General features: G+C 29.4%; 1 protein-coding gene across 1 annotated transcript; it reads right to left on the reverse strand.

Moving 5' to 3' along the window:
• Nucleotides 1–8023: 8023 nt before the first annotated feature.
• On the reverse strand, nucleotides 8024–15622 carry LOC131845513 (uncharacterized). The gene is made up of 4 exons (XM_059194583.1): nucleotides 15417–15622; nucleotides 13005–13084; nucleotides 8944–9146; nucleotides 8024–8378 (listed from the first exon to the last, which is right to left on the reverse strand). The coding sequence occupies exons 1-4, from the start codon at nucleotides 15530–15532 to the stop codon at nucleotides 8244–8246; spliced, it is 534 nt and encodes a 177-aa protein (XP_059050566.1). The 5' UTR covers nucleotides 15533–15622; the 3' UTR covers nucleotides 8024–8243.
• Nucleotides 15623–16026: the final 404 nt, after the last annotated feature.

The following is a 16026-nucleotide window of genomic DNA, read 5'->3' on the forward strand; positions in this document are numbered from 1 at the left end:
CTTTATATCATATAAGTTGCTCTAAGGATGAAATAGTTAATTTTTAGATTTTGCTTTACATTATATATTAGGGAAGGTCAGTTAGGCATAAATTTTATAATATATAATAGAAAAAAAAATATTTATGTTAATGTACACATTATATAAACAGGATATTTATTGGATAATATTATTTAAGAGCTTCCGAAATTTAGATTCGTTACCGGGACTTTTCTAACGGCTTCGAAAAAAATGACTAAAACTGTATATTAACGTTTTATTTCATTAGTAATCCATTAAATTATTTTACAATAAATAAATTTAAATGTCAACAAGGCTTTATAACATTTTATAGAATTTTAAATTAAATTATTTTCCAAGGAAATATAATATATCACGTGTCAAATCGAGTTATTAATTTATTATAGTAATATTTTCATCGCCAGCATCCGAGAATCAATTTCTCGTAACGTCCGATGGCTGTAATTGAACGGAGACCAAAGTATGCCGGCCCGGGTTCAACGGCCGACTTTCACCACGTCAGCGTGACATAACCTTGCAAAGGATGTTATCTGAAAGTGATGTCATTGTACGAATGAAAGTTTCGTTTGGTACCTACATTATTTTTTTGTTCTCTGTTCGATATATGAATGGTCATTGTTTACTATTTTTTAATTGCTTTTTATTTGTACGTTGAGCAGTCTTTTGTTACAGGATATTGTAGTACCAAATGTGGTTACGAGATATTTTTTTTAGTTTAATATTAGCGACCTATTTTGACTTCACATGAGTGTACTGCTTAACAATATAGTTTAAAAATAGTTAATTTAAACTTATTTTATTGAAATTTAATATACTTTTGGATGTCGTTGTAATTTATATAAATCAAATTGATAATCTGATCAATATCAAAGGTTACTCCATAGAATAGAACATATTCAAGTCTAGTCAATATTTTTTGCTAGTATACTAAATATATCAAGTGCGTAATCTATTATTTTATAAGTATATCCAAATTTCCCAAGATCTTGTAATATAAGTGACAAAACTAATATATATCTGAACCGCCTGCTTTACAGATCTTGATGTAATATATTAAAGTTTCATTGGCAAAGATATCTCTTTCATATGAAATTCAGAGTTTCTATATATATCTTTATAAACCAGACCACGATATGCCAGCTAAATACATATTTAGTCTTAGAAATAGGTGCGATGGAAATAACTAAATAAAAAAATCTATAGTCTCCTCCTGGTTGTATTACACCTAATACATTATAATTTATTAATCACTATACACACCAACTTATAAGAATGAGTATATAATTAACTACATATGTACATTTACCAAAACGACATACCCACACTCATAACAGCTCACTTTCCCAACTTTCGACTTTCCGAGTGGTCTTGCTTTCACCTTCGAGCAAAAACGAACATCCGGTTAGCTTTGGACGATTGCGAAACCGACTTGCCACCTGATACGTGTACTATGTTGTATGTAACCAGATATACAAGTAAAAATTTGGCCATTTTTTTACAGATGTTTCTAGTGAAATTAAAAAATTATAAATCAGTCCTTGTGACTTTGTGTCAGTTATTATTCATTATATAAATATATTTTAAGAGTATTATAAATTAGATTTCAAATGGGAGATAGGATAATAATAATAATGATAAATTTTAGTATAAATATTACTTTATAGGCCGTAACATATCTGCGGTAACCGTTTACCATCAGATGGGCTGTATGCTTGTTGCTATTGTTGTATGCTTGCCACCTATATGGTATAAAAAAAAAGATATATGTTATATGATATCCCTGTATTACAAATATTAATTCGTTCCACGGTATTACATTATCATTATACTAATCAACATGAAAAATTATTATTATTTTTTTAATACAGAGACAAACAGTCTAAATATATAGATATTTTAATTCCTTATTTGTACAAATGTAATTCCATATGAGGTAGCTATTGTTAGTGGATTCTGGGACTGGATTTAACGAAATAGGAAAAGAAGAAAATGGATAATGAATTAATATTGGGTCGCTAGATCAATGTTAGTATAATATACAAATATAAACTTATTCTCTACCAATTATACTAATATTTTATAATAGTTTCTTTATAGAAAACAGTTTGCTTGGTAATTATTTACTACCAGGTGAAGGTAAGTGAATACCGGCACTCATGAGCATCTACAAAAACCAGGGGAATTATAATATTGACTGATTATAGCTAAGTCAAAAGTACTGTTGCAGCTCTTTATATACTCCAAAAGAGCGTAGTTAATACTAACTATTCTTACCAAAAATAGAAGGATAAAGGAATATTAAGAAGTCTAGTAAATCCAACGTGGATTTGAAAGATAAAAGAGTGATTGATACTAAAATATATATATTTTTAGTATAAAATACTAATATTTACAGTACGTATTCTTTATAAGTTGATTGCTTGTGGTATCAATAACATTGTTAGAACAATCATTATATAATCACTCCTACGAAGCATCTGTACTGAAATAAAATTAACCTGTACTATCTAATATCCAGGTTACACCAACCGCCCTTCAAGCTACAATAGGCCCTAAATCAACTACTTTTAAATAGGTTCTTAATTGAATAACAGGATGGATGTATGTTCTTATGGGTTGGGTAGTCACTTCATCGAGGGCACTATGTTTACGCGATCTCACGACGTGAAAGCCGAGAGAAAGCTACAAGCGGAGTCTGCCGGGCCCAAATTCCAATACTGGTGAAAGATAATTTTTACAAGTTAATAAGTGCAGGTGGTTTCAAGAAGTATTTAGTATGCATGTGCTGGGAATAAACTAACTTGAATACACATAGATTACATTAATACTATAGATATAGATAATTGAAGTAGACTTTAAATAAAGTCGTTGGTCTACAATACCTCTGATTACTTATAAGATATATATGTAATATTATCTATATATTCGTTTTTTTTATAATCTGTGCTGGTTCATGAAGTTTATTAATGAAACAGATAAATAATATCTTTGTAAAAAATCGTCTATGGAATATTTTTCGCACCTTTTTCAGCCATAAAACTATCTATGTAAGCAGAGTTTCAGTTTGAAGGTCTAATTGTTTATGATATAGTAATTTAATTATAGAATACATAATCATGAAGGATGCTTGAGGTTTATAATACAGTACAGTATACTGTACATGGCGATAGTTATCACTTATAATCAGGCAACCCAAAGGTTGATTAGGATTAATCTATCATATGATTAGTTTATGTTTCTCGGTATTTATATATTTCGTCTATTGAACGAGCATTTATTTAGTTACACCTACTACTTCCTTGATATCTTTAGTGAATCCTTTGGAAAACCATTCTAAAGTTTGAACATTAAATAATTATTAAAATATGTAATTTAATCCACTATTTTACTAGGCATGCGATATATACCATTATTTCATATTATATTTTATAATAACAGGAGGAATTTTAACGTCCACATAACTCTTTACTCATACATACATATATGTGTATACCAATGGAACCTAAGAAGACAAATTAGGAGTAAAACAAATAGCATTAATAATGATGATGATTTTATTTAAGATTATTGAAGTCATTATAGGTAATTATACTCACCAAACCTAAATTTGATTTACCTGTAATAAATATAAGTAATAGTCCTATATCTCTAATAAATATTTATAAAACATATTTCTTATTATAATAATAATTTAATGGATTATAAACTAATTAGTCTATGAAGAAAATAGGAATCGCGAAGACCGAAAAAGTGTCTTCGTTTTTCGTTAATATTGTTATATAGCAAATAAATTTTTTTCTTAGTTATAACTAGAACTAAATGTTACTAGTAAATTAATACTAAAATATTTACGATTAACAAAAAGCACACAGTCTCCGTATAATATATATTGAGTAGTGATTTTTTATGGAGTGTTTCGATATTAAACAGAAATACTCAAGGGAATACGAGTAGAAAATTAAAAAAAATAGGAAACAATTCTTCTTGACCTGAAAATAAATTAAATAATGAGGATAGACATATACTTATCATTTATATATGTATATTAAAGATAGGTCTATGGCTATCTTTTATCTTATCTTGTGATGTATATAAAAATGGTATATATATAAATTATATTTTATATTCTAAAAAACCATCCATAAACATATTCAGTAGTATTGAATAAAATATTCAAACTGCTCGACGACCGTTGCTCATTTGAATATAAGAAATCTAAAGAAAAGTACAATAAAAATACTGGCGAGTGAAAGTGTCACGCACACATACACAAAATATATGTGTAGTGGTGGAGAAAGTCAGTCGCGTTGGTAATTGTAACAGCAAAATTTATAGAGTCGATAATAGATTATATTTTTTTTCTAGCGATATTTCATGTGCAATAGACTAATCAATGAGATATCGTATTATTATTACTAATAAAATATTTATTATATATTAATTGAACATTAAAATATTTCAAGGAGAGACTTTAAGATCATTACAATAAAAAATAATTAAATTGAGTCACACCACATCGTTGATTTCAATTCTTAAATTTTATGAATGAAATACTTTTTATAATGAAATATTAATCTACATATTAGAAAAAAACCATATTGCATATTTAAAAATGAAACTAAATATATATTCCGAAATAAGTATCATAGCTTATTGAATTTACTCATTAGCTTATTGAAGATTACAGATATAGACTATATTTTTTATTTAAATATAAATGTAATTAGTATCTTTAATTGTTTTCATTGTTAAAAAGCAGATACACATAATGTTTTAATTCTTGTTATTTGATATGTTCGTACTATACGAGTAACAAGTTAAGTAATAAAATTATTGTCCTCTCCACATCTCTCACTGTTCTAGAATTTTCTATCATGGTGTGAGTGAGTGAAAGGTATGTACATACATCAATATACCCACGCATTTATTTGATTGTATGAGTGAGGATGGTATGTAGTTTTTTACGCATTCTATTCTATTGAAAACTAGTATAAAAGTGGGTTTGTGCGTTTGTGTCACTTAGTTTCTAAACAGAGGCGGTGATGGTATGGCGTGTTCATGATTTTTAGTTTATGGTGAAAGTCTTTCACGAATTTTGAAATCATGATTTCCACATTATCTAAAAATTTTTGAAATCTCATATAATATATTATAATGTGAGAATTTTGAAAATGAATTAAGTATATTACTAAAAATTAAATTAAGGTATCAAACCTGATAATACTGATGATTCATTATAACTAAAAACAGAACTTTGTTTATACCATAGATATTCAAATTACATAATACATAGGCTACAATTCGAAAAAATAATACTTTCTTTGGCTAATTGACAAAGAATAAAGGTGAAGTTATATAAGAGGTAGATTAGTTATAAATATAAAACTAACCATAGCTGCTACATTCGTAACTATTGTTAAAATTACTATATTATTCACAAAGTTTACTATAATTCAATAATTTTGTAAAGCAATATAAAAATATATAGGCATGTATATAATATAAAGATATACTTGAGCATTCAAGGCATGTGTTTACTGTAGTTATAGTGAGTGATAAGATTTTATCCATTATTAATTAAATCTGGCATGAAAGATAAAAGATTTGTATACCTAAAACTAAACAACATTTTGAAGAGCGATTTAGGCAGTAGAATTATATATCGTATCTCGATGTCGTACGCCTTTGAAAATATGTTTTTGGGGATATCACAGACTGCTCTGTATGTTTTATAAAGTTCTTAACATTTATTATTTGATATTTACTACCTATAATCACGAAGGGTGATGGTTGGAAAACAAAAAGCAAAGGATATTTGTGTTTTTATATGACAAATATATTTTTTATGAGTAATTTCAAACTTAATATTCGACTTGATTTCTCAAAATAAACCCATATTATCGAAGTTGTGTACCGGCACAATATATACATAATATATTTCAATTGTGTATTATTACATGCTATTTTAAATGTGTAACTATTTTCAATAGTTGTTATTTTCTCCAATAAGAGATATATGAAACCAATCTTATTTCCTTACCTCTCGATAGATGGCGTTAGTAGTAACTGTAACTGGATGTTGTGAGATTGTATGTCGGTCGAGATTTGGTTCTACACACAAATTCATCTCTTTTAGTTGCTGTATGTTTTATGAAATATAATTAAAAATTAATGAGAGTACAGTGTAACACCAAAAAAAAAATCAACTGTCAAATTAAATCCACAAATTAATTTTATTTGTTCGCTTTTAAACGACTGTTTTCAGACTAGTACCTATAGTACAATGTATTTAAAAATTATGCCTTAATATAGACGACAAGTATCATTTCTTAATGAAGATAAAATTATTAATTCATTAATTGTGCCTTCAAACAACATTTTCTTTTGTATTATACAATTACCTTAAAACCAGCTAGTTTTTACCAGCAGCTTCGCTCGTATGGTATTGATTTTGATAATTATAAATTACTAGTTACCCACAATTTTATTTGCATTTTACAATATAAAAAGTAACCTATCTCAGTGCTATGTCAAGTTTCATTATCATTTGTTCAGCCGTTTATATAAAGTTTCCGATATATACAAAGCATTAAATTTTTTTCACTGTATTTCCTCATAATTTCTAAAGTATGTTATGCGGATTTTGAATATAATAAAAACAGATTTGATATATACATTACAATTTTGTATTTATTTATTCCATTTTTATTTTATTTTACTTGCTAATGATACAGTCTCTTGATAAAACTTAATATAAATAATAATTTAGTAACTTACTTAATTACTATTTAATACTAAATGACACAATATAACCCGTAAATAAGTAAAATAAATGGGCATATTAATTAACAGAATATAAGTCTTAATATTTTGTACCCTGTGCTATTCCAAACTTGTATATTTATACAGATCTCCTTCTTATACATTTTCTCTCTAATAAATTTATAATAATAAATAGAAATTCAAATAAATTAATTAAATGATTATATAAAATTTGTACTTTACAATAAATTATGCACCATGAAGTTCAGCTTTTATTTAAATTAAATAATTTTATTAAAGCTTAATAAATTTATCTAAAATTATAATTTAAATTAATTAAATAAATATAATCTATCAACTTAATGATAACAAGATCACTGGAAATGTTATATTGCGTTTATAATAAATATTAATAATAAAAAAATGGGTATAGATCCCTTTTTATAGTATGTATAAAAAAACTAGGGCCAAATTACTGTAATGATTTTAAATATCAGTTTGTATACAACTTTATCGGTTACGAATAACCAAACATTCATTACTCATCACTAAGAAGTATAAAAATTATTATGTATAATGAAAATCGCATTGGCATCCCTTTATTCCTTTGAAAACTATATGCTATACAAATTCACTAAATAAATTATTATAGTATATTATATAATCGATTCGAATATTAAAAATGGCATCTATAACATTGAAATTATTGTATATTCTCATTTTATATGTTTTATTCTACAAATCTTTAGTTCATCAAAAATAAATTATTAAATGTCTATGAATATTAGATAACCAAGGATGATCTTTTGTTGTATGGTTTAAAAACCAAAATCACCGCAATAATTACAACTAAAAGTTCAATGAAAAGCAGGTACGTAACCGCAACAGATAAACATGCCACGAGACAAAAGACTACCTGAAATTTAGACGTTTGGTCGTCGTTGCCGGTTCCAGATGTTCATACAATTGTATATAAAGTAGACACTATTTACAGTCTAATTTAAGCTAAATATCCTATTGTGATATAAGATGATATGACTATGACATGATAACATTTAGAAAACTCGCTTGCAGTTAGGTTGATCCCCAAAATGTTCACGAAATCTAAATTATATAGATATTAGAAACAGATTGTGGGTTTGAACATTCGGGTCGTGTGGTGAGTTTGAAAGTACTAACTGAACCAATTTTGAATTTTTTTTGCTGTTAGATAACCTATATCGAGGAATAGACTATACAATATGACGCTAAGTCCGAACCGGACCGTACCGGAGCTAAAATAAAAAATGTTGTAATAAAGGAGAAAATGCTACGCAGGTGAAGATGTTCAGGTCATGCACATACAAAATACAAATTAATATCAGCCTGGTCTCATATAGCAACGCGTCTCTTTCAGCGAACATGTCTCGTGTTATGGCCTATCACGGTCGTATTTGAAATATTGTATATAGGTGATATGTTTAGGAAGCTATTTGAGCCTTGTAAGCTAGGTCGTTGGCATCTTGAGCTATACTAGAAGATCTCGCGTATGGATACGATCCAGCTGAAGCGGTAGGCGATGACCATTGCTGGGGTGATGACTGGAAACTAGCAATCTGCGAATGAAATTCTATTTTTAAAATACTTAAAACATTATATTTAAAAAAAATAGCAATTATTAAAAAAAAGATAATTTTTTTATTGTAAGTTAGAGCTAAAGAGCCTCTACTTTCTTGGCTATGCGTTTCGAAATTTTTATATGTAAGTCCTACATTAATTCATTTACAAAAACAGAATATAACTATTTACCATTTATGTAGTACTGTTTTAATAAGGTAGACTAGGTACAAGGTTGTCTGCGTACTTCTGTTCCTCCAATTCAGCCGACAAGCAGCTTGATTTAAGATATGTTTCGTTTGAAGGATGAGATGAGATAAAGTACGGTAACCCTTTATCATCAGTTGGGCTGTTCGCTTGTTTGCCACCATCGTAGCATAAAAAAAATGCACATGTACGCAGGCATGACTTATGAGTCCTCCAATATGGCTAAGCACGTCAAGTGCCACGGGCTTGTTTACATAAACAATACCTCTACATACTCTGTTTAGAAGCAGAAGGGGCTATGGGATATGACCAAAAAGTTTTCATTAATACACAATTAGACTAAGAATTTTTAAATACCTTTCCGCTAATATTGTTCAATCCACCACCGCTGAGCAGTTTCTGAATACCCAGGGCTGCAGCAGCCACAAACGCCAGCTTGGCCATCACCAATGCCTTGGTCACCAACAGCGTAAGACCACCAAACAAGATGCCGAGCACGGCTATAACTTTGACACCGATGCCAGCCAGGAGAGGCGTGTACTTTTTAATTTTACCCCGAGCTGAAAAGAATATAATTGTTTCATTAAAAATACATAGAAAATAAGTGATACTCTAATCTAAAATATATTCTTTATGTAATATAATTAGAATGGCAAATAATCCGACAGCCCACCCGTTGGTAAGCAGTTTTTTTTTTGAGGGTTGATAATGGAATGGTTTACGCTGGCGGGGCACCAGTGGAGGATGATAGGATGAACATGAAGTCAGATCAGTTAGCCCAACGTGACAAATTCACCGGGAATGTATCACGATGGTTTCCAGGGGAAACCGCGTGGAGGTCAACCTGACATGGTACATTTGGGAATGGGAACATTAGTCCACATTACTAACAATCCCCTTCCCCCCCCCCCCCCGTGGGTAAGCAGTAAGTGTCCCCTATATACATGAACAGCACTACGAACATCACGTTATCACCCGTGATACCCTTCATGTGTTGCCATTCCAGAGGGCTAAGACGTCATGCCTGTTAAACTTGATTGAGTGCGAAAATAAAATAGCGGTTTGTAGAAATGTGTGTAATGGAAATGGTGTAAATGATCAATGCAATTAGATCGCAATAAATAATCGCAATAATTAACATAAAAACTAGACGACGCGCGCGGCTCCGCGCCTCACCCCCTCAGGAACCAGTTATTATTTGTAAAGTATTACAGTGAGGCGTTAATATGACTTTTATTCTATAATTTCATTGCCTAATCTGCACTGTACAACAGAAATACAATATACAAAGCAAGTTGCTTAGCGGCTAAAAAAATATTTATATTCAGGGGCAGATTTTTTATTCTGTCAAATATATTTCACTAGAGAATGATACGGTATTATTATCTATATTAATTTATAATCTGTCGAATAAGTGAGATTTGGTAGTGAAATTACAGGGAAAGAGCCTTTACATCTTAGTCATAAAACGATGCTCGTAGAAATAGAAATAGAAATAGAAATAATCTTTATTCAAATAAACTCATTACAAGCACTTTTGAATAGTCATATTTTGATTCTACCACTCATTCGGAATGCAGATTCATCACAAGAAGAATGAGCAAGAAACTTGTGTGTTGCTCTTTTTAATAGATGTTTTTTTTATATAAATAATTACAGTATAACAAGTAAGAGGCATGCGATAATCAACATAGAAGTCGCTACGCACTCATTATTAATGTAATCAGATAATATTGTCAGTGCTATAGATTTAAAGTTTTTCTATAAAAACATTATTATCGTTAACGAATTCTTCAATTTTATAGTAAGCTTTTTTGCAAAGGAACTGTTTTATTTGACATTTAAATCTTTTTTCTGGCAGATTTATAACAGACTCTGGTATTTTATTGTAAAACCTTACGCAATTGCCATAAAACGAATTACTAACTTTAGCCAAACGACATTTAGGTAAAATCAGTTTGTTATTGTTACGTAAGCTTTTATTAGTGCAATCACTAACTCTTTTGAAACTGTCTATATTCCTTCTGGCATAGATGATATTTTCATAAATGTATTGAGAAGCAACGGTGAGGATATTTGATTCCTTAAAACACTCTCGCAATGACTCCCTGGAACCCATACCATAAATGGAGCGAATGGCCCTCTTTTGTAAAGTAAATATTGTATTTATATCAGCTGCTTTGCCCCATAACAAAATACCATACGACATAATGCTATGGAAATAGCTAAAATAGACAAGTTTAGCCGTTGCCACGTCTGTTAATTGTCTAATTCTTCTTACCGCATAAGCGGCAGAACTAAGTCGACTCGCCAATTTAGTAATATGAGCACCCCATTGCAACTTGGAATCTAATGTGATACCTAGAAATACAGTATCGTCAACAAAATTAATAGATTTATTGTCCAATACGATTTTTGAATCTACCGGCCTTACATTGGGGAGAGTAAATTTGATACATTTAGTTTTATTTGCATTTAGTAGCATATTATTTGCCGTAAACCATTTTAAAGCAAAAGAGAGAGAACCGTTTACTTCGTCCATATCATCAATATGTCGATTGACTTTGAATACTAATGAAGTATCATCAGCAAACAGAACTATGTCAGCTATCTTTTCTACCATATAAGGAAGATCGTTTATGTAAACTAAAAATAAGAAAGGACCTAGAATAGAGCCCTGAGGAACACCCATTTTAATACTAGTTCCCTCAGTAGACTCCTACGAGTACACATATACATACATACATACATAAACTGTATGGATGAATAGATGGAAAGATGGATGTTTGTTACTTTTTCACGTAAAAACTACTTAAAGGATTTGGATGAAACTTTAACTTTTACACATAACTATAACTTGTACACATAGGCCATACATTTCATTTATGGCCTATGTGTTATTCTGTGTATATTTTGTGTATGTTATAAATTTCATGCGGAAGAAACCGCGGGCACTGCTAGTACATACTAAATCGGGAAGTCACCGTAATACTGTATTTATATGTATACGTGTCTACGGTACATATATGTAATAACCACATTATTATTATTAATAAAAATACTCATATATTTAGCACCAATATAGGCAATACGTACACTAAATGGGGAAGTAATTGAAAAACAGTGGTAAGAAACGTGTAACTATTGACGTTAATGAAAATGAATGGTCGAGTGGCCGATGCGTTATACTTTGTCACGTAATCGGTTATTGACTTGCTTGAATTGACATTCAATATATTCACAATTTTGAATGAAGGACAATGACGCCCGTTCTTTGTATTGTTTTGTTTTAATTATATACATTAATATATATATACAAATAACCCCTAGACAATTAACACAGCGCCATCTAGTCACATCAAGCAAAGCTTGTGTTTTGGACACTAGAGAACTGATATAAATTCTTAGATTTTTTTGTAAATATATACATAATATACATAGAAAACACATTCTGCCGACTCCAAATGAATGGGATAAGGAAAAGCAGGTGATATTTGTTCAGTAAGTTTCAAACATTAAAAAATAACACAGCGTTCAAATATGGCATTAGTTTTCAAACGAGAGATTTTTAATATGTTCCAAATAGTGTATATTTCTAACTTATTCAAAATCCCTTGTCGATATAGATATAATAGAATGTCGCCTCCTAAATAAACGCTTACAGAGTAACCGAATTCCATTGAATAAATATGTTGTGTTACCAAACCGGTGTTGTAATATTGGATGCACTGCTGTATTTGGCATAGCCTGTGATGATAGTGTGTATATAAATAAATAAATAAATATTTGTTAATAAAAATATAGATTAAAAAATAAAATAAAAAAGAATTAAACTGTGTTAGTATGTAGACCACGCTACAAGTATATATCGTTCGCATTCTGCATCGGGGTGACCGAGTTGGCCTTGACCGAGCGGTTACGTTTTCTCACGTAAGAGTTTACTGACCCGACTTTCATTTTATTATGGACAGCTGTTTCCTACTATGTTTGATATATCGTAAAGTTTAAAATATTAAATGTACCTATAAATTTTAAAGCGATACTTTTATCTTTACATAATATAATATACTTTTATCGATCAAATAATGATATAATCTGTAACTTAACTTAAAAAAATAATTTTATATAATTACAATATAAATATACAATTAACATTACAATGACATTAAATTTTATCACATGAATTTTGTGTACTTAAAACTTTTGTAAAAAATCTTGAAATATTTATATGAACTATGAAGATAATCTAATTACTTACTTTTTATATACATATATCACGTATACATTAATGCCTTCCATGAAAGATTTTTGTTTTTTTTTAAAATGAAAGATTGTGAAATATTTTTTTAAACTTAGGATTATTATATTATTCTAACTTACTGTTAGTATGGACCTGTGGTATAGACTAAATTACTAACCTTCTTCAAAAGTTCTGGCTGCCTCCCTCAGTTCTCCTGGTTCAAATTTGACATTTAGTTTGTCTTCACCAGATGGATCTCTGTGAAAAAAACATATTTGAGTACAATATTAAATATATACTTGTATGAAAATGATCTCCTTATAACAAAACATTTTTACTAGTCAAATATTTTTTACAATGGTAACTGGAATGATAATTCTATTACTCTGTTTTCTCTTAAGGTCATAGGGATCCGTCTCAAAAAGTAACAAATATCCAATAATTTATTTCTATTTATCCATTACACATTAAAAGGATTTCGTCCGCTATACAGTCAGTACTTCAAACGTTTTGTAAGAATTTTTTTTTTGTAATTAATGTTACTTTCGGTCTTTCCTGGTAGTGTTTTTGGAATGGAAAATATGTGCCTGAAATAATCATGACAACTTGATTGATAGGAAAAAACCATAAAGGAAAAACACTCGTCAATATTTCGCTTGTATTATACGTATTCGTTCATTTTAGACTGTACTTATACTGCGTGTAATAACTTCAATATGTAGAATTAACTGGTGCGGCAAATTACGGAAAATAACTCAAGTGGCTGTTTGTCAAACGGACGACTACAGTTTACCGTAAGTTGTTTTTTTAACAACAAACAAAAATAGTACCGTCAGACAAAAAAAAAACTTTGTATAGGAAATTACGCAAAATTTTGTATATAAAGAAGGAGTGCTAACTAGCTAGTATTACATTTATTCTTTAACAAAAAAAAATAAAAATGTTCATATTTAAAATTAAAATGATGTTATGTTTAAAATCCCACCACCGATAGACCACTAATTATTTTTTTTAGTAAAATTAAACAACATGCATGAACCTAATAGAGCAAGACCATTAGGTTCATGCATAAGGTATATCTGAGTTTAGATTATTTTATAATCCCTAAATTCAAAGTGCTAAATACATTTCGACTTGACTTTCAAAATGAAATATTCATATTTAATTCACATAAAAAGAGAAGAACTAATAAATTTATTATCTTGAATTATAATCTGTTTTATGTGATATTTATTAAGGTTTTGCAAATATCGCTCTCACTCATGTACACTGCAGTGCTTCTGACAATATATTGCATATCTACATATGCAAATAATTACTGGAACTCTTAAAAGGACAAAGGGCCTTAAACGAAACTACAAAAACACGTGTAAACAACGCTTTCTCAACTTTGAAAGTGAAATACAGACAATAGAATTACATTTTCCACTAATCCGCCTTGTCGAGTGCGACGTATTTGTTTCGGTCATTTGCTTTAGTCATTTTGAATACTTGGCAGGTAATAGGTATCCTAAATATACCGGCTATTACCTAAACGTTAAACGTTACCTAAACGACTAATAGTGTTAAAGTAGAACAATTTTGAGAATTTAGTCATTATTGATGTCAAAATTGTGCTATTATGTCACCTAAATAAAAAAATTGACATATTTCATGCAACCGGAGTGACAAGGAAGGTGATGGTCCACCAGAGAAGAATGGGAATGGCACAGCATCACACATGTCACAAAATGCTCTATGATGCTTGCGGTTCCCCTAACACTGCTATTCCTGAAGACTAAAGTAGCCTTTGGATTCTGTAATTTCATTGCTATTTTTAAACTTGGAAAGCGAGCTATCGTTGGCAGAAGTAACATAGAGGTAGAAGGGAAACTTTACATTATATGTAATATCCGGGAATGCACGACATTTTTAAAAACTTACTGTAGAAGATTTATCAGAAGATAATGGAAAGTTAGGGATGATTTATATAATATGATATTCAAGGTATACATGACGTCCTTGATAAAGTAATTCACTAGTAAAATGGCAAAGGATTTGTCCTGAAAACTAATTTTCATCAATTTCCCAGTAGAATGTTTTGAAAATCGTGTTATGTCTAGGTAGGTTATCTTTTAATACTCGTAAATAATATTATGAATTATGAATATAATGATAATGAATATTATTTATCTATAGTCCTTAGCTAACTTCTACCCTCTTTAATATTTTACAATAATAATAAAATTATACCGAATCAACAAGTAACGAATTACATATTGACTATTAAGGAATGCAATTGTATTAAATATAAAAAATAACCATATGGTACACGACATATAATTATAATTTAAAATACGAGTTTGTGTACATATAAGTGTAAAATATCAAGAATATTCAAATTAATAGTAAAGAAAGTGGGCAGGTAAAATATTTTTATTTATAATAAAAAATATGTATCAGTTAAAAAAAATATTATTTTAAATATACACTTATATTCTAATTTAAAAAAATGTTAGTTCCTACCCATAATTGTACCATTGAGAAACCGGGACGCCTAAATAAATAAAAAATATACAATTGTGTATTATGCCACGTTAAATAAACTCACCTTTCTATGGCAACCCCAGAGAATAATTCTATCCTTCCCTCATCTTCACCTGTTGCTCCAGGGGCAGCTCTGCAGGCCACCACAGCGACTACCAAAACTAAACACAGCACTCTCATTTTAAAAAGGTCAAAGATGAAAATTAAAAAATATAATTTTAAAAAGTTGATTATTTAAAAATGGAATTTTGTGAGTTCCTTCTGGTTTCGTTGTCGAGGATCAAGTGAGAAGCGTTAGGGACTCGTATGCTTTTATATTGGGCGAGGAAAGATGAGTGTTTTGTAACTCAAGCAAAGGTTCTACGGACTCGGTTCCGTGTAGTGTGAAGTACAAAAGGTTTTGATTCTTGAATATAAGTTATATATATATATCTTCTATGTTGAATATTATTAGTTAATATAATGAATAATTATAATTAGCCTTTACTTCATTGAATCAAAAAATATATATTTCTTTGTAATAAAAAGAGGTTAAAAATTTTCTCAATCAAGTTTTAAATAGACGTTTACAGTTTCTATTATTTTATGATATAAAATGTATATTTTATTAGGTTAAATATACTTTATTTAATTTTTCATTTTAATGATCTTTTATTAAAATCACCACAGTTGAC

Source organism: Achroia grisella, unplaced genomic scaffold (assembly GCF_030625045.1).
Source record: "Achroia grisella isolate CSIRO2021 unplaced genomic scaffold, CSIRO_AGI_Agris_v1 utg474, whole genome shotgun sequence".
NCBI classification, from domain to species: domain Eukaryota; kingdom Metazoa; phylum Arthropoda; class Insecta; order Lepidoptera; family Pyralidae; genus Achroia; species Achroia grisella.

What these genes read in the sequence shown, in the direction of transcription:
- LOC131845513 (XM_059194583.1), bottom strand. Translation starts at nt 15,532, where the DNA reads ATGAGAGTGCTGTGTTTAGTTTTGGTAGTCGCTGTGGTGGCCTGCAGA. An exon ending in TCTGGGGTTGCCATAGAAAG is followed by an intron (nt 13,085 to 15,416) that starts GTGAGTTTATTT and finishes TTTTTTTCACAG; the next exon opens with AGATCCATCTGGTGAAGACA. An exon ending in AGCCAGAACTTTTGAAGAAG is followed by an intron (nt 9,147 to 13,004) that starts GTTAGTAATTTA and finishes TATTCTTTTCAG; the next exon opens with CTCGGGGTAAAATTAAAAAG.